Source organism: Emydura macquarii, unplaced genomic scaffold (assembly GCF_026122565.2).
Source record: "Emydura macquarii macquarii isolate MOO-44397 ecotype Brisbane River unplaced genomic scaffold, CSIRO-AGI_Emac_v2 contig_1451, whole genome shotgun sequence".
NCBI classification, from domain to species: Eukaryota; Metazoa; Chordata; order Testudines; family Chelidae; genus Emydura; species Emydura macquarii.
In genome coordinates, this window is record NW_027131588.1 from 16,690,718 (window position 1) to 16,717,216 (window position 26,499).

The window sequence follows — 26,499 nt, forward strand, 5'->3', positions numbered from 1 at the left end:
AAAGATTATAAATTAAAGCAAACTGCCAACCAAGCTTTGCAGGGGTTTAATGCAAAATTAGAGCAATTTACAAATAAGCACAGAGGAAGGGGGGAAAAGCCCCCATAACAGCACTGATTGGCTGTCACTGTTGCCAATCCCGGTAAAAAGTCTGCAGTTTAATGGGCACCAGTTTAGGTCTCTGCAATGAAGTCAATGGGGCTCTGCAGAGAAACAAGTTCCACCTGCATAGACCAATTGCAGGACAGACCAGAGTAGTCATCTTACCCCTATAGGTGACCTCTACATTTCATTGTTGAGGGACACTGGTAGTCACCAAGTAGAAGTGTGCCCCGTGCTCAGATACTTCAGTGACAAGCATAGCACACGAGCTTAGTGAAATAGCACCTGTTCTGTGGATAGAGGATTTCAATCTTCAGGGTTGTTGATCCAGGAGCACCTTTCACAAGCAACACATTATTTTCCTAATAGAAATATCCGTTATTATAAGACTGCAAGGAAAGCCAGAATATTCAATCTGGCTACACAGGCTTTTATTGAAAAAAATTACAGCTAATCACAGTCTCTCAAAGAATGAACTGGTGATTTGTTGATGTAAGCCCTGGTGAACACACAACAGCCATCAGCGCTTATTTTATCTGCTACTCCAGCAATATAAAGGATCAGCTTTTCTAGTCTCTTTGCAGCCAGACCTCTTACACTGGGTCACGTGCTTAAAGTAAGGGGCTTGAGAAAACACTTGACTCTGCCTTTTAAAAATCCTTCTGCTGGACAGCAACTTGCAGTTAATTTCCAATTACTAGAATTTTTTCTTCTTTCCTCCTTGACTCCCTACCCCTTCACCTCCTGACAGATCCCTTTGCAATTTGAGATGTATGCCTTCATGGTTCTCCTTTCTTTGACTGCCTTTTAGTTCATTTCCAATTCACTTATATATTCCGTGACTCTGCGTGTTTTCCCAGGAGATGCTAGACAATAACCTCCTACACTGCAGTTGAAGGGCTTTCTGAAAATGTATGTGGGGGAAATTAGGCAAGAAGAGAACTAACTAATGCTAATTAATTCACAACCTTTGTATTATCCAACTGCACTACCTTGTTTAAAGAGTAGAAGCACCTCCTATAATGCCAGTGCTCTGGATAATATTAATATTCCCTTCATGTAGGTCCTCAGATGGACTAGGTCTGGCTGATTCTCCTCACATTGCAGTGTTCACATGCCAGGAATAAAAAGGTTGGAGCTAATAGTATCTAAACAAGTCTTTCCTAGTTAACAATCCAGATAAAATGAGGGTAACAGTGGAGATGGCGACACTAGATGTTAATTAAAGATGTTATCCGCTATAGCTGTGGTTGGACTGTTTGTACAGAGAAGCTTTTCTCAAGAGGAAGAGAGATGCGCGGATATAGGCCCAAATTCTCTCCATGCCAATATCTAGTTATGGCTTCCTGATTCACTGGGCTGACCTGTGCGATCGCTGATCACAACATAGGCCGGAGCAGCTTTATGCTAGCTGGCAATTGCCCCCAGAGAATCATATGCCATCTGGGGTAGCCCAAGTACAGCATACTCCAGGCATAACCCACCTGACCATCATCCTGCCCCCTTTGTCAGAGCCAAATCTGGAGGAGTGGTGCAGAGGCTGGCTATGCCAACTCTGTGCCAGCTGAGAGCTCCCCCGTAGGGAGGGAATTCTCCGATGCCCAGATCTGGCTGCTTTCTTGTCTCTTTGCACTTCCAGAACAACAGCAAATGGCCAGAATGCAGGAAAGAGTCTGGACCATAAAATATCTTTATTTTTCATAGGCAAATTATTGTATTAACAAACTCACGGATGGTGAACAGTACGTTTGCAAGAACAGACATAAATATTGCATATTTATGACATCTCAAGGGCTGCTGCTTTCACATAGGCAAAGCGATAGTGCTACAAAGGACCCTTAGCTTCCCGGCTATAATCTATACAGTTTTTTAGCACACGTGTTCTTAACACACGCGCGTGTGCGCACACGCACAAATTCTTCCGAATCTAATTAAAGGTCTCACGGTATGCTACCTCAGTTTAAAACACCCAGCTCCTTACTGTTTCCCATATTATAGTTCTGGAACCAAAGGCATTAAGTCATAGGCACTGGATTGACAAAGTCCAGTTATTGCTATGTTCTGGCCTGCACAGGCCAGGGAAACAGTATTAATGCCTTTTGAGCCAATCATCCTTAAACATGGTAGTTGCTAGGATTTCAGTGGTAATGATGAACATAATTCTTACCTATAATAATTCTTCCTTAACCTGTCATCCCACCAGCCACTCCCAAGAGCCATTTAGAATAGAAATAACTCACATAGGCCTGCCCAGTTAAGAACAGAGCTAGGTGAAATATGGATTTATTTTTTTTTTTTTTTTGCTTTGCTGGCAATACCAAAAAAGAAAACAAGGAAAAAAAATGGCTGCAGGTCAAATCGAAACATAAAATTGTTGCTTCACCTGAAACATTTCATTTTGATTTTGGTCATTGTATATTTTTTTAAAAAAACTAAAATTAAAAGAAATGACAAAACAAAGTCATGTTAAATAGAAAAATTGAAACATTTTGATTTTGGAGGGATTTTCTTTTAAGAGTTTTTTGGACTGAACCAGTTAGGCAAAATGGATGTGAATTCGCGAACTGTTTCGGTGTCATCGAATCTGCATTGTTTGCTGGGAAAAAAATTTAGAAAAAAATTTCATCCAGCTTTGGCAAGATCATAGGAGCCATGATGATACCAGCTCCTCATCCAAATGCCTTCCTATCCCCTTCTCAAAGGCGACAGGCCACGTGGAGCAAGTCTCTGTGCAAGTGAAGTGGGATCATCCCTATGAAAATTTGCCAGAAGCTGATGCTCTCATTGCCATATGTGTCTTATCAAAATCCCCAGAACCTCAGCAAATGGGAACTCAAATGGAAGAGCTTCTGTGAGCTGGGAGCGTGTGGAATTGTCCCATGGCACCCCTGCTGTTTCTTAATGTTACACGGGTAGGAATGGGATTTCCACTCCTCTTGTTTCCCTTGCATTTTCCTGTGTGTGAGCGTGTGTGATAGGGTACTGGCAGCTCTGGAGGCTGTGTTTTTTCTTTGGTTTACACCACTGCCTAATGCTGATTTCTAAAGCCATTTAAGTCTCTCTCGGTTTCTAGATACATTGGACACACCCCCAGTTAAAATTCCTCCACTAGAGTTCTTTTCTTCATCCATTGTGTACAGTGAAGAGATCAAATGTCTCAGTGCAGATAGTTACCAGGTTATGCTCCATTGAAATGACAACAGTCAGCAGCCCAAAGCAATGCTTAGCAGGAAAAGTTTTGTTGTTTAAAGTACTAAATAACATTAGGTCACAAGTGCTTTGCAGGAAGGTCCCAGTCCTTTACTGCTGATCATGTGGTGCGTACTCCCACTGAAGTCCATTGCTTTGCCTGTGTAAGCTGTCCTGTCGTGTTAAATTGGACATATTTTACCGGATAAATCTTTTGATCATATATAGAATGGCTCTCAGGTCACTATAAACCCAGTTTATTTTAAAGTTCAATGTCCCCATTTAATTAGCATAAAATATAATTGATGTAAACCACTTATGGCGCAGCCAGTACAATCACTTCTGGGTTGGATTGTGATCTTGCAATCTGCTCTGAGTTAAGGAGCAGTGCATAGTTGCACTAGCCCAGAGGCAGAGATGGGGCCAAATCGTGATTTCAGAGCTTTTGATCTTCCTTGCTCAATGGGAGATATAATCTGCACCAGCCCTAAACCTGGCGACCTCTGTCTGAGTCTCAATCTCCCTTCCCAAGCTGCTCCAGGGCCATGCAGCAAGACACTGCCCCTTAGACTTGTAGGCAGGTTGCAAGAATACAGTCTACCTCTTAATATTCTGTTCCTTTTTTTTCTCTGCTTGCTACGTGAGCTTGCTGTGATGTTCTCTAGGCTGCGTTAAATGCAGAACTTGCAGTCAAATGTAACTTCCTGTACATATTTGTCTCTCTTTCAGTAAAGTTTTGGACAGTGCATTCCCAAGAGGTGTGATGAGAAATGGCTTTAGGAAACAACACCCAGCGAAGTTATTCCATCATCCCATGTTTCATCTTCGTCGAGGTGAGTGCACCGCACACTTGCTCCAAAAGTTTGTGTCGTGCTGTGATGAAGCTGGGGGCAAAAGCAGCTGAACTGTGTAAGAATGGAGAGTAGCCGGTCAGCAGTTGTGAAACATAGCCAGTTTTGATAAAGAAATGACAAGGATTGTATAGATCACACATGAACACAGGTTTCCTATTTAACCAGGCATACGGGCTACATTGGTCTCGCATTGCAGTTCTACAATGGGGCATAAGCAGGTGTCAATATCACCCCCCCATCACTACCCTTACAGCTCTATACCTCAATCAAGCTTTTGGTGCAGGTGCAGAAGAATGAGTAGGTGCTGCATTCTCAATTAATTCATCCCTGGAGCAGGTGAGTAGGGACTAGAGGGAGGGCTGGGGTCCACCTGTCCAAATCACTGGCTAGCACAGATGATCTAGGAGGGGGTGTCCTAATTTGCTGCTATTATAAGCCAGCTGTAAATGGCCATTGCCCTCTCCCCTCTGGAGCAAGAAAGTGAGGGGAGAATATTATTTATAGGGGTGTCTCTGAGGCGTACAATCCCCAGAGCTAACCCTGGGTTGGTGTAGCCTCGGCACTGGCCCTTGCTCAGGGGTGTGTCTAAAATCTCAGTCTAGCCCAGTTTTTATAGACTGAGGAGCCAGTTGCTCAAACCTTTCTGCAGTTGGAGAGCATCCACTCAGGCAAATGGTCCCATGGAAGTCAAGTGAGATGCTTCTACTATTTAAAATGGCAGTGGAGTCAGATGATACAATGGTTGTGAGTTAACTAATGTTGAAGTCGTGAGTGAATGATCACTAACAAGAAAGGGGTCCAACCACAAGGGCCGTTGTTGGCTGGATCTGGAGTTTGCTTTCTCTTATCCATCTGGCTGGTTTTCCACTGGTCATTTAGTCACTCTAATGAGTTTGTTTCCTGTTATGAATCAAATAAATGAATATAAAAAATTCTTGTTCCCTCCCCCTACCGGAAAGTAGGTCACATTTCAACCTGCGGGACTGGATTTGGGTTATTTTTCAAGGGAACTTTTGTTGTCAAACTCTACTTGGGGGAGCTATGCAGTTAAGGAGTCATAGGCATCCAGCTACTGCTGTGTAGTCTGTACCCTCCCACCTGCTGTGGTCCCTTCATACTGAATTATAAAGTTAACTTTGTGGGCCAGATAGTGATCAGGCCTGTGCAGGTCACAAAGACAGGAGTCAGGGGGTGGGGACCACAAGAAGCACCCATTGCCAAGGACTCTCACAGTCTGGGTTGTTGTGTTCTGTGGGCCCAATCCAGCTCCCACTGAAGTCAATGGCGAGCCCTTCCTATACCCCAGTGAAGGTTGGATGAGGCCCCATGCAAACAAGGAGGATTGCTCTCCACATTGCCTGGATAGTAACCTCCCCAAGGGGAGCTAGGACATGTGGAGCATGTGATTGTCACAGGCATCTCTCTTGGTCTCATACATCGAGCACTGTGCCTGCTCCGGTGTGGGGAGAGCTGCTCTGCACCCATTCCCCACTTTCTGTTTCACAGGGCTGTGCCCTAAAAGCATAATCAGTTTCTCTGTGGGCTGATCTAAAGCCCATTGACGTCAAGGAGAGTCTTCCTGTTGCATTGAATGAGCTTTGATCAGGCCCTATAACAAACAGAAATCTGACTGGCTGAAGAAGGTACTAGTTGTACAGGTATGGGATATAATCACACGGGTCAAGGCTGATTAACCAATTGTTCTAGGAAAATGTTTCAAAGCCATTGTAGAAATACAGTAGTACATCTAGTGAGTGGTTTAGTTGTGTTTTACTGTTGTCCTTAGGGATTTATCACTGACATAATACCCACATTTTCAAGAAATGGGCCTCTGTCTCCTGTGGAAACCAGATGCAATTTCTTGGGTAACTTGAAAAATAGGAAAGGACAGAAATCCATCCATCATTATCTCATTCATCCCCCCAAACAACTTGCTTTTTCAAATGTGCGTAAAAACACCAGAAAGGTGAGAAATAAGATGTTTTAAATTTATAACCTGAATCATCTCTGAAGATTTTTAGCCTCTAATACGAGACTGATGGTAGCAGAGTCGACAGAGTTATACATTGGCCTATAGACATGGCTGACGTGAACCTAAAAATAAATCAAGTGCCAGGAGGAAGGAAAGACCATTGTTCGCTCTGAGCATATTTCCCCTGTCCTTTGGCATGCTTTATATGATGAAAACAGTCAATTTTTATTTAAGAACAGAGTCGGAGACAAAGAACCAGTGTTAGAATGGATGTTCTGTGTGCTGACGTTGGTTAATGCTAGGTCTCACCATCTACTCCGCTACATCTTTTCCTCCTGTAACTCTTTGCCTTTCAGGAAAAAGTGACATGGATTGTCAGTGTCCAGTGCAGCAGGATTGGACTCTGAAGGCTATTTCTATTTATCCCAAGTATTATAGATCTTAACAGGGCTTAGAATTTAATTTCCCAGTGGGAAGGCAGAGCTGATGGACAGCAGACCATTCACTCTGAGAAGCCACTACAGTTCTTAATAAGCTTCATTGAAAGTACTTTGCTTTTCAAGATACTGTGAGTCTGTTGGTTGCTGGACATTATTTCAAATGTGCCTTCAAGGAGCTATTATTCGTGGTAAGCTCTATACTAGTTAGTCTTTTGTAGGACCGGGCCCCATATCACTAGTTTGATGGTAGCCCTAAACCCATGGTGCTCAGCGTTTTCTGGTGACCTGAGGAGAGCCTGCTGGTTTCATGAAACTTCTCCTGCTCCTTGGTTCCAGCTCCTATGTCACAATGAGGACAGCTAGAAACCCATTGCGTGCTTTCTCAATCATTCTTGTCCATCTTTAGCAGTTGCTGGCATAGCAACAGTGATGTTATGTGATCACAAATGGGAGCAGAGAGAGCCCACCATCTGTATGACCATTATTTATATTCCAGTGGAACCTAGAGGCCCCAACTGAAATTGGGGCCCCAGTGTGCTACGTACTGTACAGACACATAGTAAGAGACAGATCCTGCTTGGGAGAACTTGACATATCATCTCAGTGGCAGAGCCAGGAATAGAACCCAGTTTCCTAGGTCTAATTCAGAGGCCTATCCAGTGGATCCCACTGCCTCTCATATTGATCTTCCTCTTAAACTTTATCAGTGAGTGGACTAAACCTTAAGAACCTTGCCCTAAAACTTATTTTCAATTCACGGCTGAGCTGCGCACCAAAACCTCATGCCAGTACATTTTTGCTAACCGTTAAACTTGGTCTTTTTCTCAGTGCAGGGGGCTGGATTTGATGACCCCTTAAGGTCCATGCCAGCCGTACATTGCTGTGTTTCTGCTCTACAATATCAGCTCTACAATGCTCTCAGGTTTAGAGGAGCTTCAGACAGAATATGAGAATATTAGACACAAACAATTTTGATATTTTAAATATCATCCTGCTGAGAACTGTACAAATTTGACAGTTTTATAATTCCGATGGGTGTTGAAAATGGAAGTCTGAATAATCATTTTCTCAATCTTATTTTTCTCCACTCGGTTCACTTATCTTAGCAGTTAGTTATGATAAAACCTGACCTGAAGGTGAATGGCTCATTGTAAGGACATGCCCCAGAGCTGATTTTTCCAAATTCCTTTATACATTTAGATTGTGGACGTTTAATTGAAGAGGTAACATGCAACATCTAATCTGCAATGACAGAAATGTTAAATCAACATTTCAATCCCTAATTAGAAAAGCTATGTCACATTGAATGTTGATTCAAAGGCTAAAGAAGACTTGATTAAAATAATGGAGTCATTTATCAAATATGTATGTGTCTAAAATATTCAAGGCAAGTATCTTGATCATTCCGTTTTATTGTGTCCTGTCAGATGTTGTTTGCTGTGCAATGCAGCATATATCTCCAAATATATGACGGGAACCCCATGATTATTTATTATATTAGATGCTATGTTCTATATGTAATCAAAGGATATGGGAAATAAAGAGTAGTGTTCACTCTTCTAGTGCATGCAGATCTTGATGGTACTGCTCAATTTTTATTTAAGAAAGAAATAGGGAAAACTAACTGTGTCTCAGGTTTTCTATGCCGCTCGCTAGTGCAGGGCTCCTGGGGCTGGTTGCCGCCAGTGTAAATTAGAACTGCCCCCGGGGTGCTTAGTTCAGCAGTGGGGGACAGACGGTGCATGCAGGCTGCAACAGGAGCAGAGCAGTGCAAGGGTGGGTGTAAAACCAATTTTGCGCTCACAGCGCTGATATGCAGTTTGTGGGTAGATGAGGATCTGACCCACAGCTCCTAAGACTTGGTCCTGCAAGCTACTGAAGGCTGCTAAGAGAAATGCAGAGAGTCAAGCCCTATGGCTTATTTGCTCAGGAGCTTCCAAAGGGATATGTGCACAATGGTCTACTGGGTTTGAAATGAGCTCTGTAAGAAGGGAGGCAAGGGGAGTCGGGCTGGGGATAGGGTTTGTGCACTGGCCACAGCCTTACATGTATTACAGTGAATGCAAATGGTGTAGAGCCGCCATTTTTTGGATTTCCAATTACTCCTATTGCAAGCCAAGACCGTTAGGTGCTCAGGTGTGCTCATCTGTCTCAACCTCTGGACTCTGTAATGAGGGACTGTGACCCTCCAAATGAGGGACAACGTACCTTGAAATGAGGGACTCAGACTTGATGGCCTGAAGGGACCATCAAGACCATCTACTCTGACTTACTGCACAACGCAGGCCACAGAACCTCACCCACCCTGTAATAGAGCAGGCCAAGTCTTCAGCTGTGTGAATTGCTGCAGCGCTGAAGTCAAAAGAGCTGTGCTTATTTACACCAGCTGAATGTTTGGACCTTGATTCTTTTTAAAAAATATATATATATAGTCAGCATATTGGTTCACGTGTTACAATAATCAACTACAAAAGGGTGATAGAATTGCTTCAGTGTGGTACTGATATGAATGATGTCACCATTTCCGGAGCTTTATTCTCCAAATAAGCCCTTTTTACACCACTCTGGCAGTGTAAAGAGTCCTTAAAGTATGTGTAGGTTACTTTTTCATTTACTTAAATGCCCTTTTACACTGGCAAAGCAGTGTAAAGGGGGCTTGCTTAGAGTGCAAATCTGGCCTCTGTTGTTTATGCTCTGCTACTTCTTCCACCATTTGCTAATGGTAACTGGGACAGAAGATTGATATGACACAGTAAGAATAGCCAATCTCAGTTCTACCCTTAAAAAAACAGCTCTGTGTGTGTGTGTATACACTATAGAGAGAGAGATCTATATATCTACCTACCTCCATGCACATACAGTACCACCTAACTTTGGGGTTTGTTCCCTGAGCTCAGACACAAACACAGCTGAAGAATAGCTGTCAGCAGGAAAAAATACTGGGTGTCAGAAGGCAGGTGATTGAGTCATCTATCTAGTCTTGAATTTTTCTATAGTTTCCACCATGTGGTATTATCTTCATTCCTGCTATTGCCATGTTGTTAGTTTTTCATATTGTCATAGAGTGACTGGACCTTATAGAATGCCTGTGTTGACTCTGAACTACAATATTTTTGAATTGTCAACTTAAAAACTATCCACAACCAAGATAATAAATCCAAGGAGGAAAAAAATAGATCTGTTCATAAATATTTTGTTTTACATGATTTTTGGTCAAAAATGCCTTTTTTGATTTTAAAAATATTCTCAATAATTTTTGTTTTCATCAGAATATTTGGTTTTCTATCAAAAAACTGAAATTTGTTTTTCAAAAACAAATGCTGCGCACTTGCCCCCTCCCCCAATCATTTTTCCCTTCCTTTCCTTTTTTCAGTTTAGAATTTTTCCATTATTGGTTTTCCTCGTAAAAGTTAAAATTTACATTAAAAGACTAATGAAACAAAAATGATCAGTTTCTTTTTGAAAATGTTCATGGAAAATCATTACCATTTTTCAACCAGCTCTATAAACACCTTGCTTTTATTTATTCACATTTTGTCTTTCCTTGTGGAAGAAAAGGAAATTAGGGATAAGTCAATGGAATTGCTTATGTATGTACAATTTAAGTTTATGTTGAAGTGCTTTGCTGGATCAAGATCTTAGGGCTTGTCTAGGCTTAGAAATTTACTGAAATTGTGAACGCTCTTTTTTCAGAAGAGGAGTGTCTTTACAAGGGGTGTATAGAGAAATAATTCTTTTGGAATAACAATTTTGGTCAGTTACCAGATGTTGTGAACTTCATGTCTGGTTTCTGTCCTCATAAAGAGCTGAATGAACCAAAACAACAGATCGGATGACACCTGAATATTGGGAAAATTCAAGTGCAGCTCTACAGCCAAATGCTGTGGGTGGCCAATTACTAAAATAAATAAAAATTACAATTTTATTTTAAAAAGTCATACTACATTTGCTATGTAGTCTCTCCTTTGCAACACCCTGGAAATTAGATCAACTGTTTGTCAGCTGACATATGCTCTCCATCATTTGGAAGATTATCCTTTCATACTGTTTTATAAATCTAGTCAATGCAGCAGCATTCTTTTTAATTTAAAGATAGCTAGGAAATGAAATTTTCAGCGGAAGTGCTCATAAAAGTGCTATTTTTGCGACCTGCTTTGAAATAGCTATGTCTTATGGGAGACGGCCTGCAGTCCTCCTCACGCATAACGTAAAAAAAATATAGCTTTAATTTTTAGACACACACAGGAGGATAAGAATTTCTCTTTTTCTCTCCCCCTGCATTCTGCTGCAATGATTTTATGTGATAAATCAGGCTGAGGAAATATTCTTCAATTGAACTTTTTTTTGTGATACTGCCTTAGATTACTTCCCTATGTTATCCAAGTGCCTCTTGAACTCATGTTTGTCACCAGTAGCACAGCAGGGATTATATTGCTATGAAAAGGCTGGGAGCATATTGAAATAATGGAGTAAACACTTCTAAATTTTTGTTTCAGCTTTCTGGAAACTTGAAAGATTTCCTCCTTTTTATTGTGCCATTCTTTTTTGAGCTTAGAGTTAATGGTAGTTTTGTCATAGACTTCCGTAGCAACACGATTGGGCCTTTTGGGTTTTACATTTCCACGTACTCTAATCCTCCGAGCAAGTATCTCTGATAGGGGTGGGCTGCTGTTGGAGCCACTTCTTTTTTCATCCTTATTTCCTTGGGATAGCCTATTCATTCTTCATATCTCCTCAAAGCCATTGGTCTGTGGAAAGCTTCATTCCAGTGACGAAGACTCTGCTTGGATTCTGATGTTTGTGGCCCAGGAGGGATGGCTCAAAGGACTATAATGCAATGTGCTTCCTTATTCTTTCTTTCCTCACAGCTGGAGAATAAAAGACTGAACTTGGAGATGGGGCTTACACCTTTCATAGGGTATGAGCTGAGACAAGAGCTGGTTGAAAAATGGAGGGTAAATTCATGAAAGGTTCCCTGTTTCTTTGGGGGTAGGGAGGGGAAGTTATCCAGATTAAAAACTTTGCTGATAATTCTTGTTGAAATTTTGAAACTTGAAAAATTTCTACCAGCTCTAACTGCCACATAATGTCACATAACTGCCACATAACATCGCTAGTGTAAACCTAATGTTAGTGATACTATCAAAGCTCTATCAAGGATGCCCAGCTATAGTGTCACAATCAGGAGCACTTAAAATATACAAGTTGAGGTTTCCATAATACACCTAAGGGGATTTGGACACCTGATTTCTCTTGTGCAACACTGAAAAATCTCATCCATACATTCTAATAGATAATAATTTGTAAAGTCATCCTGAGCTGAATTATTTTCCAGTAGTTAGAAGTAATTTTTCATTGTACTTTGTGTCAGTATCAACATTTTATCACTCAGTGCTTATTTGGCAGAAAGGAGAATGGGCCAGTGGTCATGGTACTAGACTCTGGCTTGTGAGACTTGTGTTCAATTCCTTGCTTTATCACAGACTTACCTGTATGACCTTGAACAAGTCACTTGAACCCAGCTCAGTTTCAACTGAAATCACTGGATGGTAGGAGCCTATATACTTTCATGAGCCTGTGCTCTTATCTCTCTATGCCTCATTTCCCCATCTAAAAATCATCATTCCCCTAACTCCCAGGGGTATCATGAGGATAATTACATTAAAGATTGCGAGGTGCTTGGATAACGATGGTGATGAGGGCCATATAAGTACCACAGACCTCCATGAAGCAATGGTGACAAATGCTATTCAGTATCAATAGTACTATGCTACATTACTATGAGAACATATGATACTTCTCAACAGTCCAGATGCTCCACTCTATTATGTTACTTCAGCTTCATTGTTTCTCATCTTGTTCATTCAACATACATATTAATTTCTCTGTTACTCTTTTAATATTTCTTGAAGCTCTCCCTGTTTGCCAGTCATTCCTTATTATTTGCTTTTTTCATCCCTATGCCTTATTCTATCTTTATTGCAGATGACTAGATAATTCCATATTGCAAAATTGGCTTAATCTCAGTGAATAGGTGTCTATCAAACACTGGGTTACTTTTTATAGAATTGCTAGGTAGTTTTAATGTTATCTGACAATAAAATAAACCATCTTCTGGAGAGATAATGCTAGTAGGCATTTATTACATAGCTGTTAGGAAGAGAGCATTGAATCGCTAATGATGGAAATCATGCAACAGAGACCAACAGAGAGAGAAAAACAAAGATTTCCATTCAACACTCTTTAGTTGGAGAACATAGAACTTTTAAAATGAGCATTAGGGAGATATCAGAGAGTAATTAGCCACGTTGCCTCCTTTTCTGTCAAATGTGTTAAAAAAGAGAATGGTATAATAATATAATGGTGTAATAATTGTGGGCCCTATGCTACTTCCTTTGCTCATGTGAGTTGCTCCAATGATGTTAAAGGGAACTGTTTGCTTGAGAAGGGCTTCATGATAGGAGCGGTCAATTTGACATGATCTCTGCAACGGAGCGCAAGGATTCTGGGAACTCTTGTGCCCTTATGAGGGTCGTGAATGTGTTTCAGCAATCTTTGCCGCATTATTAAGCGTATTGCTTTATGTTGCACTACCTTGACAACAGACAGATGCTTTGAGTGAACCTCATCCATTCATAACACGTTGGCCCATATAATCAGATCCCAGGAAAAGGGACTTTTTTCTCTGATTGTACAGTGGATAGGAAGATTTTAGTTTTTTCATGGCAGGCCAAAGAAAGATGCATTGTGCCAATTCATAAATAAAAAACACAGCATATCCAAGGTAGTAAGTTCCTGTTATTCATAGAGGGTATTTATATAGCCAGTCATAAAGGTGTCAAGCTAGCATATATAGGTCTATAAACCTGGCCAAGATGATAGTTATCCCACTTCCATGGAAAGAGCAAAGGCCAATATAAAGATGAAGTATTCCGGTTTCTATTGGAGACACGGATGTAGGAAACCAGTTGTAAAAACCAATGTTCACTGGCTCACGTTCTCAGTGCTCCACATACAGACTGTAGAAATCTTCTCCAAATTGGAGATGCCCATGGCTGGGCACCTCTCATAGTGCTTAGCACAATCCTTAATGCGGAAATAAACTTACGTTGAGACTAAGTTGTCAAAATGGGAGATGGATGGTTAGCTGCACTATTGGAATTTAGGTTGTGTGAGTGATTTTAATAGTGCATCCCAACAGTGCTTGTGTTTTCAAGTTTTGTGTTTGATTAATATTGATTGGGTTTCCTTTTTTCATACTTAAAGATGGTATTTTATTGTCCCCAGCCCCTCAACTGTTGTTGAGCTATTTATTCTTTAAGAATGATGTAAAACTACATTACATTCCAGATAGCAGTTGTTTTAAATTAACATACATTTGGTTTCTGCTTGCCAGAACTGCACCAATTAGAAGTCAGGAGATGTAGCTGATGAAGAAGTCCTTTAATATATCTAGTTTTTCTTAGAAGTGCCATAAGAGTCACCACTGTGTTTATAAAACAGGGACCTGAGACTACAGAAGCCACTATGAAGTGTAGAAAGCCTGCATCCGTACCCATGGAGGTTCAGATGTCCGTAGCAAATAACTCAGAACTCATAGACGCATAGACTTTAAGGCCAGAAGGGTGTATCCAGCATTCGAAAGCTACTCAAGTGCACTACTTCTCATAGAGGGCAGATATATAAAATACTTCTGGAATTTCTCATCCAAACCGCTCTTAAGATGATATTTTTGACATCAAGCTGCTTTAAAAAAATCTTATTTTTTTATATCTCCATTACCTCTATCACACTATGGCCACATTTCTTCAAAATTGCTAAAATTCTTTTCTTACCCACACGAGGTGGGTGAGGTAATATCTTTTATTGAACCAACTTCTGTTGGTGAGAGAGACAAGCTTTCAAGCTTACACAAAGCTGTTCTGCAGGTCATCTTGGCTTTTCTTCAAACCTGAAGATGAGAAATATGTAAGGTCAAAAGCCCCACTCACCTTGTTTGCCAAGCAGTCTGAAAGAATTTTTCCCATCCTACTCCTGCTCCAAGCACTGTAGCATTCTTGCATTTAGATTGTAACATCCTTTTTCTTCATGATACAAACAGTGCCGGGTGACCTTAACTTCAGAGAATCAACCACCTCATCATGATACATTGTATATGGAATTTCTATAAGATGGTTTTCAGGATAGACAGATATAATATTATCATACAGTAACTGTGTCCGTCCTCAGATAACCCCGCCTAAGACGTAATGTTCCTGAAATACTACTGTAGAGCCAGATCCTTCACACTTTACTCATGCGAGTACTCCCTTTGGACAATTCAGTGGCACTACATATGACACCAGAATTATTTATGTGCATCAATGTGCTTACAGGACTGAACTCTTGATTAAGATAATATTGCAGCACCAGTGACTCAGTGTTTCCAAAGCTGTGATGTCCTATGCAAAAGGAGGTCATAAAGACAACAAATATGGAAAGAAGAAGATATTGAAATTATTAATTTAAGCAAAAGTTAGTAGATATCTAATCTTCATGGGTAATTTTCCAGCTTTATAGGATATGCCTTGCATTATAGACTTGCCTAGCCTAGCAAATGCAGGCTAGATAATGACTGAAAGATTTGTGATTTTTGTACGAAGCTACAACAATATGTTGTACTTTGATCTTGCTGTGGCACTACAGTATTAGTGTGAAGGATCTGAAGTAAGGGTGCATCTTTTCTTAGGAAAGACCTTATAACCATTCTTTAATAGGTCAGACTTTCTGTTAAGGGTATATTTAGAAATAGTTTATATATAAATGATTGATAGACATTCTAATAAATGGTCAGTCCAGTATTATATAGTCCAAGAGGTCAATAGGTTGCTTATAATCATCTTCAGCACCTTCTGCTGATGTTTGACATAATCTATAACACACACTACTCATGTCTGTTACATGCTTATAACATCTATTAATAAGTTATTAACTATTTATAAACCGTTAAAGTGAGATCATTTAAGATACATTATATTAGCATTCAGAGTCCAAGTCAGGAACAAGTTCTCCGTGTTCGGTGCTGTACAGAAGCATAAAGACATGGAGTGAAATGCCCATTGGAGTCAGATTGTTTTTGCCATTGACTTAAATGAGGGCCAGATTTCATCCATGGTCTCTTTTCCAAAGAGTTTCTAATTTAGATCGATTTAATTTGTCTAGTCCTAAGGAGTTGGGTATACATTTTATTAAAATGTGGAAGTTCAAAAATATCATCCTTACTAACCAGTCATTGAATGCAGCAGTGCTATTAGGACATCCAGAATTTAAATTCTAATAGCATTCTTATCTATCTGACAGTAAGAGTACTAATATACTACTGAGAGGTTTGGCTTATTTAGAGCTGAGAAAGGAATGAAGGATTGGACCCCCCACAATAGAATGTGATCTTTTGTTGAACATAGTGGAGTTATTGATTTTATTTGCCTTTGATTTACTGGATCTTATAGCTGATACTGCATTTTTAATAAAATTATATTATAGATAGATATAAATTTATCCTAGAAATGTAATCCATATTTTTATTCGTGCCTGACTAATTTAAGAATCCAATTACAGTGGAGTGGAGTAATCTTTCAAGTAGATTGGATCAAGGATTACACTTTTAGTATCTTTGTGCTGTTACTAATCTGTACTCAGAGAGCCAGTTAAATTAGCAGTGCAGTGAAGTTGTCCTTAGTGATGTATGTGTGCTCATTAAAATCAGTCTGAGCAAAAATCAGAGTGAACAGTTAATAATGCATTTCACACGCTCACAATAAGTAGCTTTAAAGTTATTTTTGACTGGCCAAATTCTGGGGTGGAGGGAATTGGAGTTCTTTTTACCTCACTGATTTATACATTTTCCACACACATTATATGAGCCCCATAGAGATGACAGGGGGGATGGGGGAGGAGGAAAGGAGGAGGTGGAATTGTATTATGGGATACCTCTGACTCAGAAAACCCCAGAGCATACATTATTGGAATGAAACAGGCAGCCAGAGTCAAGCAAATGCCAGACCTGAGCGCCCCCTACCCCCTTCCTTGGAATATTACTAAAGGTGTGGGAGCGTGTTAGGATCAGGGGTGAAAAAGGGTTTGGTCAGATGGCAACTTAGAAGTATCTGGTTAGGCTAGGAAGAGAGAAGGGTGGGATGTGGGAAAGAGGGGGTGGGGAAAATGAGATCAGTAAGTCCTGGTTAATTTCATAAAAACGCCTGAATTTTAGGGACTTATCCAAATTAAACCTCCAAACTACGTTGAGGTTTTTCCCTACTGAGTTTCCCCCTAAAATATATTCATTGTATGTAGTTTAAGAAAATGGGATTCAAGTTGGGTTAATTACTAACAGTCAATCTGCTGATCTCTCCTACTGTGGCCTTGTTGGGTCCCTCAAATATTAATCAGAGTTTCAAAATCTGAACCGCCCTGAATTCACTCTTACTGATCTCGTCTGCTTTGTAGATCAATAGCCTGCTATGGCTTGTGGTTTCGCTACCGCCTTTCTAAACTTGTGCCTCACAAAATTATAAACCACCAGACTTCTCCACACTTCCTGTTGATAAAGGTCTAACAAAATGTCCACTTGCTACCTAATGCTTTCTATCTGTCATTTTCCTGCCCTGGGTTAGAAAGATTTTGGGTCCGTTGGTGAGACACTGCCATTTCTCTACCTGGGAGATTTCTCTTCACACTGGTCTTTCTATCCCAGAAACTCCCACTTCATGGAGAGCACCTAACTATTAAATCTAGCCTCAAGCAGACCATCCTTCAAACAAGAACAAAACCCTCTTAATGCTTAAATAATTGCAATTATTTACAATTGCTGTCTTTTTGTTTTTGCTTGTTTTGACAGGGTTAATAGGTTAAAGGAGTATTATATTTTTAATTAAAGGGATGCTGGTTGGCTTAGAACCAGCATTTAGGTTTTTATAAAAAGATTTTACAAAAATCTAAAGTTTCCACTCTTTCTTTGGAACAAAAAAACAAAACAAAAAACAAAAAAACCTGTTGTTTTAAACAATCCCTTGAACCATTACAGAAAGGTCGTATAGACTGGTAATCTTTCTATATGACTCTTAAACCATTGTACAGAATGCTCCAGCAAGGAAATTGTTCTCTATTAAATTCTGAGGTTGGTTTAAAATTTGTATGGAAAGGATGTTTTCTCTTACGTTTTATAGATTTTTTTTTTTTTGAGTAGAGTGATGGCAATAGAGTCCTATTTAATTTACATGGAGCAAGATTGGTTTAATCCCTATTACATTTTTTAAGACTTTTTTCCAAAAGGACATCTTGCCAACCCAAATGTTGCAGTATTGTACTCACGCCTAAGAACCAAAAAATGAAACTGTCTTGAAGCAAATTGAAACTGATCATTTTAATTTGACATTATTATGTATGTCTGGTGAATTAATTTGAGGCAGAGAAGTAGAAAGGGGAGGAAGCAAACACACACAACTAGGAGTGAAAAATGAATTGGATTTTTAAAATACCCTTCAGTTTTGATGATTAAAGTAGAAGAGGCAAGGACAGCTGATTTTAAAATAAAAAATACCTATTTTTAAATCAGATGATGTCCCTTTCAAACTGCTGTAAAATGAGGTTGTGCATCTGATGGTTTCGTGATTTATTTAAAATGCTATTTCCAATTTATTCTTATGGTTGGTAAGAGTCCCATGGTCTTAAATCAGCAACCTGTCAGTTTCCTCTGGCCCACACGGCTGCATTCATCAACGTTGTACTACGATACACCTGCATTGCTCTATTAAATAACCCAGGCCTGGAAATGTAGGCACGTTTCCTGCATTTCAATGAGTGCTGCTCCATTACAGACAGGTGTTCTGCGCCCGAACTGCCTATCAGGCTGTCAAGCGACCAAGAAAAACTTTATAACTATAAGAAATGGGCAGTGGAAGAAGCTGCTAAGGAGGATGGTGAAATCACCCTCATTGGAGATGTGAAAGGCTAGACTAGAGTCCCATCTTTTATGGATGGTTTGGGAATAAGGACATCAACCCTGCCATGATGAAGTGGGGAGCACTAGATTACTGGTGGTAGAGATATTATGTAACCTAAATGATTGTGTGAGTACCCTTGTTTATTAAGGCACAAGGCCAACACAGTGGAATCCAGAGATATTTTAAGCGCCTCTATCCCCATGGGAGTGACATTTTTCATAGGCGCAAAGCCCCTTTATCAGTGGAAGAGAAGCTGTTCAAAGCCACAGACTAGCCATGGCACAAAGTCTGAGTGTGACTGCACAGCACAATCTGTGCCTGGACTAGGCCCCTCAAACTAGTTTGGATCCAGCTAGTGCTGGTAAGGAGAGCAGTGAAGGCAGAGCAAGCGGGGTGCAGAGCAGGCAAGCGAGCCGCGTATGCGTGCAGAGGGCGGGCTGGGCTGGGCTGGGCTGGGTGTGTACTTGAAGCTCCAGCTGCGCAGTCTTCGCTGCTGCCGCCGGTGCTAGCTGGATTCAAGCTCGCTCGAGTAGGTTAGCCCATACGCAGCTTTTGCTGTGTAGATGCACCATCGATGCCTGTGAAGCCGTGGCTGCCCCAGGTATCATTGTCCCCCCGTCCCCCACACCCCGGCCTCTAGCCCCAAGCATGGAGAGTGGCTTCATTCTGACCTGCTAGGATGAGGGAATCCTGCTAGCCCCTTTCCTTTCCCAGGCAGGGATGCTCCCAGTCAGTTTTGACTGGCAAGGAACGTGTGGAGGAAAGCTAGGCTGTGCTGCGTGTGATTGTGTAACCCCTTGCACTGTGATGGTAATCCAGAATAGAATCAGTATTGTTTCTATTGTGCCTATATCAAAGCACATCAGAAACACGAGGGCACTGCGTTGAAGATGCTTGGGGAAGATGGAAGGAAGCCCAGTAGCCGCAGCCCAAGGACGGCGCTGTCCCTGTGCCGTCACTATTCCAACCCGCAGGCTGGGATTTGTAGCCACTTGATCTATACAAGCCTGGTCTCAGTAGCCAGTGCTCCTCCCTGCTCACTCTGCGATGGTTATACGGCGTTGGAGTGGAGCCCACCACTGCTCTGCAGGGAGATTCTCTCACACTTCCCTCTAGCCACTCACCCTTGTGCAGTGGAAACACTTCTGTGCTCTTATGGTGAAATCCACCTCTGTGCCGAGGGCCAGTACAAAATGTGGGTGCCCCGTAAGGCCCTCGGAATGTCACATTATGTTGGTCATGAACTTTACGATGGTCCTCTGCACAGGGATGAATTTCATCCATGGTGAATTAAGCCTCACAACCCACCTGTTACACAGGGCATTGGTTCTCAACCAGGGGTACGCAGAGGCCTTCCAGGGATACATCAACTCATCTAGATGTTTGCCAAGTTTTACAACAGGCTACAGAAAAAGCACTAGCAAAGTCAATACAAACTAAAATTTCATACAGACAATGATTTGTTTATATTGCTGTATATACTACAGACTGAAATGCAAGTACAATATTTATATGCTGATTGATTTATTTTATAATTATACGGTAAAAATGAGAAAGGAAGCAATTTTTCAGTAATAGTGTGCTGTGACACTTGTATTTTTATGTCTGATTTTGTAAGCAAGTAGTTTTTAAGTGAGATGAAACTTGGGGTCTACAAGACAAATCAGACTCCAGGAAAGGGGTACAGCAGTCTGGAAAGGTTGAGAACCCTGACATAGGGAACTACTATCTCCATTTTATATTGTTGGGGAAACTTAGTCGTAGAGCGCATAAGTGAATTGGCCAAGCTCATCCAGCAAGTAAGTGTCAGAACTAGGATCTCTAGACTCCCTGCTCGGCTTCTCCTGTAGGTCCAATGAGACCAGCTTACAGTTCAGCAGCTATTGGCTGAGTATTGCTGTAACTCATTTCTCCCTCTTCTGTGGAAATTCCTTGGATTTTAAGAACAGTTTTGCCCTGCCCTCAAGATGTGCAGTAATCAGCAGGCAAAGAGCATCCACTTCAAACTAAACATCTACAAGATTAGAGCCCTATAACAACGGGAAGAATTAGTTATATTAAAAAAAAAATAAAACCACTTATAAAAAGCAGCTGTCTTCAAAACTGGTATTATGTCTCTCCTTTCCTCAGCAGGCAGGAAAGTAGAAATAGTGAAGTATCAGCCATTTAAAGAAAAAAAAAGAATTAAGATGCTTTCATCCATAGACATATGGGGGAGAAAATTAAGCAACCACCTTAAAACATGTCAAAGAGCTACACCACAGCAGGAAATAAAAGGGAGGAGTAAATTAGAGGTACTACTGCAAGAAATTATTGAAGCACTTGGAGGCAGGGGGGGGAAATTAAAACTGCCTTTTATTATCATTGATGAAATCATCAGAGCCTTGTATATGTAGGAGAGAAACAAGCCTGGCTTATAGCAGTCAGCACTCAAAGCTCATTCGGTTTCCCTGCAAGGAGAATAAAGGGAAAAAGAAGATGCAGAATGCCAAGGAAAAGACGTTCCGATGAAGACATTAACTAGATCAATAGCGAGACAGCAGTACACTGTTGCCCTTACATATGTCTCTTGGTGGCTTGATTCATTACTGAGGTGGTCCGTTGGAGGAGCAGACCCAGCTGCTCTAATACAGCTCTGGCAATGGGTCTGACTGCATTGTTCCTGCCTCTGAGAACGCATCTGCCACTGGGAAACTGTCTGCCCATTTATAACCCGAAACACCGAGTCAGAGAGAGTCATGATTAATTACGCTGTCAAAGAAAGGGCTGATCCTGCACATCTTGAAGGAAAAGATGAAATTTGCCACCCTTTTCAAGGGGAGTAGGAGTGGGCCCAAAGAAAGAGTGTCACAGCAGGTAGACAGCCGGGCTTGCACAGCTCAGGCAAAAGAGCTGTTTATTTGCAGTGCAGATGTTCAGGCTCAGGCAGCAGCCGAAGCTCTGGGACCTCCCACCTTGCAGGGGTCTAGAGCCCCGGTGGCTGCCTGAGCCTGAATGTCTACACTGCACTTAAACAGCCTGAGAGTCCAAGGCAGCTGGCCTGGCCAGCCGCGGGTGTCTAATTGCAGCTAGACGTCCCCTAAATGCACTGTAAAATGTTATAGAACATTTAGCTGTTCTGTGAAACATTCTTTTATCTGGGAACAAAACGGGAAGTTACTTTTCTCTGCTGTTCTCCGGTACGTTTTTCCTTTTCTTTTCCAACTCTCCCTCCCCCCTGCAGTGTATTTACAAATTGATTTTGGAAAGTTGAGGGGGAATTTTTCTAGCTCACTTTGCAACTGTTCTTCCTTCCTGCCTCTGAAATCCTGGGTGCTGCCCAGAGCAACAGCTCTTTAGTGGCAAGACCAGCAATTGAGATGGGTTCATGACAGGCAGATTGATGAACTGAGTTGGATTAAGAGGTTCTTCTTTTGTGTTTGAGAGAGAGAAACAATGGAGAAAAGATCTGAGGAGGAAGGTGAGAGCCAAGAAGGCATAGGTGGATTTGTAATGTAGTCTTTGTGGAGTCGGGGTTACCTCTTTAAACAAGGGGACTTCCCAACCCTGCATCACTATTCTATGGCTTTATTGGATGGATTTCCCTACACAAGAGGAGCTGCAGGACTGACAATTTAGGATTATAAGGGACTACACACGTGGGAGTGGAAGAAGGTACTCACAGTTTTATGGTGAGCCACATTTCCCCCATCTCGCCCCCTTCCAACTGTGGATTACTCCAGGACACCCACACTGCCAACAGTGCAAAGTCATGCAAGGATTCAAAGCAAGCAGCGTATTTAATTCACGACATTCCGTGCATGGACTTTGCATCAAGCGACGCTTCCCTTTTAGCCTGGATTGGCAGTATTAGCCTTCCAGCACAACCGTCCCCGTCCCCTGCCTATATTAGTACAATGCTTTAATCACGTGCTCCTGACTACGCAGGAGTAGTCAGGGGAGTAGTATAGGGAAAGAGAGAAGGAAGGATTCTTTACTGTGCCAAAGAAAAAGGAATGTCAGGAGGCTGGTACCAGCTTCCTCTTTCTCAAGGCCAACCCTGGCCATAACAATGCTCAGGCTCTTTCCAGGCTTCTCTGTGATCTTCCACTGAGGGAAGGTCCTGTAATAGCTCCACTCTGCCACATCCTTTCCTCTCTCCCCTGATGCTGGGTAGGGAAAATGGGTGGGGCCTGGATCTAAGATCAAATACATCAGCAAGCAGTTCCCCTAGTAGTTCTACGCTGGCACTTGGCAGCCAGAATCTAGCCCCTCTTCCCTGTGCGGCACAAAGGAACCAGATTGCAGGAGAGCATCTTGAAGCATGGAATAACACCCTTGGGATTTGAGCTGACCTCTCCTAAATGGAATTGTAATGTATTCCTGTTGTATAGCACAGCCAGTCTGCTGGGATCCACGTGGTACGTTTGGTCAGGAATCAGGCGGTCAGAACCGGTTCTTTCCATGCCGTTTTCTCAGGAGCTGTAATCAATATGTTAGCAGAGAAACCGGCCCGAAACAAAACATCATTTACAATTGTGGATCAATAGGTGATCTCAAACTCTTTATTTACTTCTGGCCACAGTCAACTTAAGACCTCAGCTTTTACTTCCCTTGGGTCTTTATTCCCTTCTTATTTTGCTCTGTTATAATTCCACTATGTCTTAGATCTTCCTAGGGTCGCTCATTTCAACCTTCAAAAAGGAATTCTGTTACTTTCCCATTGCAAGGACGTCCTGGCAGGTGTGTAATCTGGAAGTCAAAATGTACCTTGGGGTTCCTTCAGTAGTCAGCTGGGTCTGCAGCTGAAGACACCGCAGAGTAGTTATGACTGTACTAAAAAGATGCATTAGTGTGTTGAGCCAGAATCCTGTATCTTGTCAAAAAAGCTGTCATCTAGTGTCATGTGAGAAATGGATTTTCCCGACAATTCCTACTAAAGTGAAAATAGTCATTAAGTTAAAACGCTTTTAGAGCACATGACCGATTTAATAGCCTTTATGGATCATTTTTATAGTGAAATATCATCAATCAGGGCATCATGGCTCTCAGGGATATACAGTAACTAGGAAATTGCTTTACCAAAGGGCAGAGCTTTTACTTTAGTGCTATAGCATCAGACAATCTTTTAGCACACATGTTGTGCAAACATTGTGTACATGCCAATCAAAGGCACACTTGGTACAACGTCTGCATTGCTTCAAAACTAAACCATCAGCACTTGCAATTTGTATGTTGAAATTAGTCACGGGTGGGCAGTGAATTATGGAAGCAGTTGGTCCTAGGTAGCTGTTCTCTCCAAGTGTACAGTATGGCCTATTATGGGCAATGAAGTCTGGGGTAAGACTCTATGTATAAAAACAATGATCAAACCCTACCTTTTTCACAGAGAGACAGATTCTGCTCTTGATTAGACTGGTATAAATCCAGAGTAACTCCAGTGAAGTCCGTGTCAGTGTAAATCCACAGTACCTCCAATCTTAGCAATTTTCATGATATTATTATTATGAGTGGTTTGTTATATGTTTGGGTTCTCATACATTTTAAAGCCAGAAGGAACCATTAGAACATGTAGCCTGATCTCCTATATAGCACAGGCCATAGTATTTCACCCTGTTCCTTTACATTGAACCCAATAACTTGTGTTTGTCTAAGCATCTTTTCTGGAAAGACATCTAATCTTGGTCTGAAGACTTCAAGAGATGAAGAATTCACCATTTCACTTGGCAGTCTGTTCCAGTGGCTGATCACCCTCAGGGTTAAAAATGTTGTGCCTTATTTCTAATTTGAACTTGTCTGGTTTTAACTTCCAACCTTGGCTCTTGCTTTGCCTTTCTCTACCAGACTAAAGAGTCCTTTATTACCCTGCATTTTCTCCCTGTGAAGGTACTTCTACACTGTAATCACTTCTCAGCCTTAGTTTTGATAAGCTAAACCATTTGAGCTCCTCAAGTCTCTTACACTAAAGCAGAGGTTCTCAAACGTATTTGATCCGGCCTCCCTTCTTTGTGTCTGTAGTCATTTACGCTGCCCTCCCACCCCCAAGTTCAGATACTGCCGCCCACCTCTGAAGGCAGAGCAGAGAGGGGTAGCTGCTGGCCGGGCGCCCAGCTCTGAAGATAGCGCTGCACCTGCAGCAGCAGCATAGAAGTAAAGGTGGTAATGTGAAAAGGGATATTCATCAATATCTCTTTTCACAGCAGACTTAGCACCCCATTGCCACCCTTACTTCTGCACTGCTGCTGCCACCCGGGGTTCACAGCTGGAACCCCAGCGCCTCCAGGTGTGGGATTGGCGGATAAGGGGATCTTGAGCCTGGGTGGCAGGGCTTCAGATGACTCCTTTATCCCCGCCTCCCAAGTGTGCACGACTCTTCTGCACGAACCCCAGCCACCTGGGATTGACAGCCAGAGCTCTTTAAAGAAAGAAAAAAAAAAGCACATAGTTTATGCCTCCCTTGACATATTCCCACCCCGTAGCTTGAGAACCACTGCTCTAAAGTGATTTTTCCAGTCTTTCAATAATCTAGAGTTAACCACAGGTTTCAGTGTTCTGGTGACGAGGTATGGGATTACAGACATACTGAAAATTAAGCACATGTGTAAAATGCTTGACTGAACGGAGGCTATAAAATATGGCAGAAGAAAAGTGATGTGAGCGTCTGTATTTGAAATGTAGAGTTTTAACAAGGTGGAAGATTGTCTGTGGAGACTAATGAAGACAATCTGGAGAAGAATGAGATTACTGAAAAAGTAATAAGCAAGTATTTGGGTAAAGTGGTGCAGAAGCAGACAAAGTATCAGGTGACGATGGGTTATTCCCATGGGTGATCCGGAACCAATAACAATTATTTGTAAAGAGTTTTTTGATACTGGAGAACTACCAGATAATTGGAAAACAGTGTAAATAGCTCCCAAATATAAAAAGCAAGGTTCTAAGAAGGAGGCTGAAAATTAGATTTGTAAATCTAATTGAGCTAAGGAAGAGCTCTGTGAAGCTCAAAAACTTGTCCCTTCCACCAACAGAAGTTGATCCAATAGAAGATATGACCTCTTCGACCTTGTCTCTCTAATATCCTGGGACCAACAGAGCTACAACTACACGGCATACATAAATCAGTAGGAGTAAGTTAGCACTGAATTGTGTAAAGTATACTATGTCAGAGAAATCTGATTTGTTTTTTTACACTATTGGACTAGATAGAAGGGAATCAATAAAGTTAGGTTAGTACAGATACATCTTGATTTTTCAGAAAGCTTTTGACAGTATCAATTATGTTTTATTGTATAAACTCACTAAATATAATTTAGATAATAAATTAAGATTTCAAAGGAATTGTTTAGTAGAAGGAAAGCGGAGGATTGGAATTAATGATATTCTGCATGGAAGTTTGATGCTAAATTGAGTCCTGCACGTTTCTATATATTAAATGTTTATAAATGATGTTTACAGATGATTCTAAAATATAAAACATGGTTACAAATCAGGTGGTTGTAAATGTTTTATAATATAATCTTGAATGTTTAGACAAATTGATCTGAAAGTGGAATATGAAATTTCATGTTTCTCAGTAAGCATAAAGGGATGCACTAGGGAAGTGAATAAGCTAATAGTTTGAATTAGTAGTGAATTAGTTCATATGACAGAGAAACAGTATCTAGCTTTATTGTTGGACCCAACACTGACGTTTTCAGTTAAGCACGCAACAACTGTAAAGAATGTCAATAGGCTTGTATCAAGTGGAGTGTATTCTAGAAGTCTAAGGAAAATGGATGGTCTTTATACAGCACTGATTAGAATGAAATGAGGGTAGACAATAGTGTTACCAATTTCTTTTCCATCTGATATACTGGCATGTGTTCTTGTTTCAAGGACTAATTTCTTTTCCCCTTCTAATCACTGATATAGAACAAGTGTTTGGAATAGATTGCTGCTCCTCAAAGAATTTACACTGGTCAGACAAACCATTTTGAATCCTAGCA

The 26,499-nt window shown here is 41.2% G+C and overlaps 1 protein-coding gene across 1 annotated transcript in view; it reads left to right on the top strand.

Annotated features, from left to right (window-relative positions):
• Positions 1–26,499, top strand: part of PLPPR1 (phospholipid phosphatase related 1) — a 155,692-nt gene that overhangs the window by 64,142 nt on the left and 65,051 nt on the right. The window contains exon 2 of the mRNA XM_067553254.1: positions 4,021–4,124. Within this exon, the coding sequence (XP_067409355.1) occupies positions 4,062–4,124 (63 nt within the window). The 5' untranslated portion in view covers positions 4,021–4,061. The remainder of the gene's footprint in view (positions 1–4,020; positions 4,125–26,499) is intronic.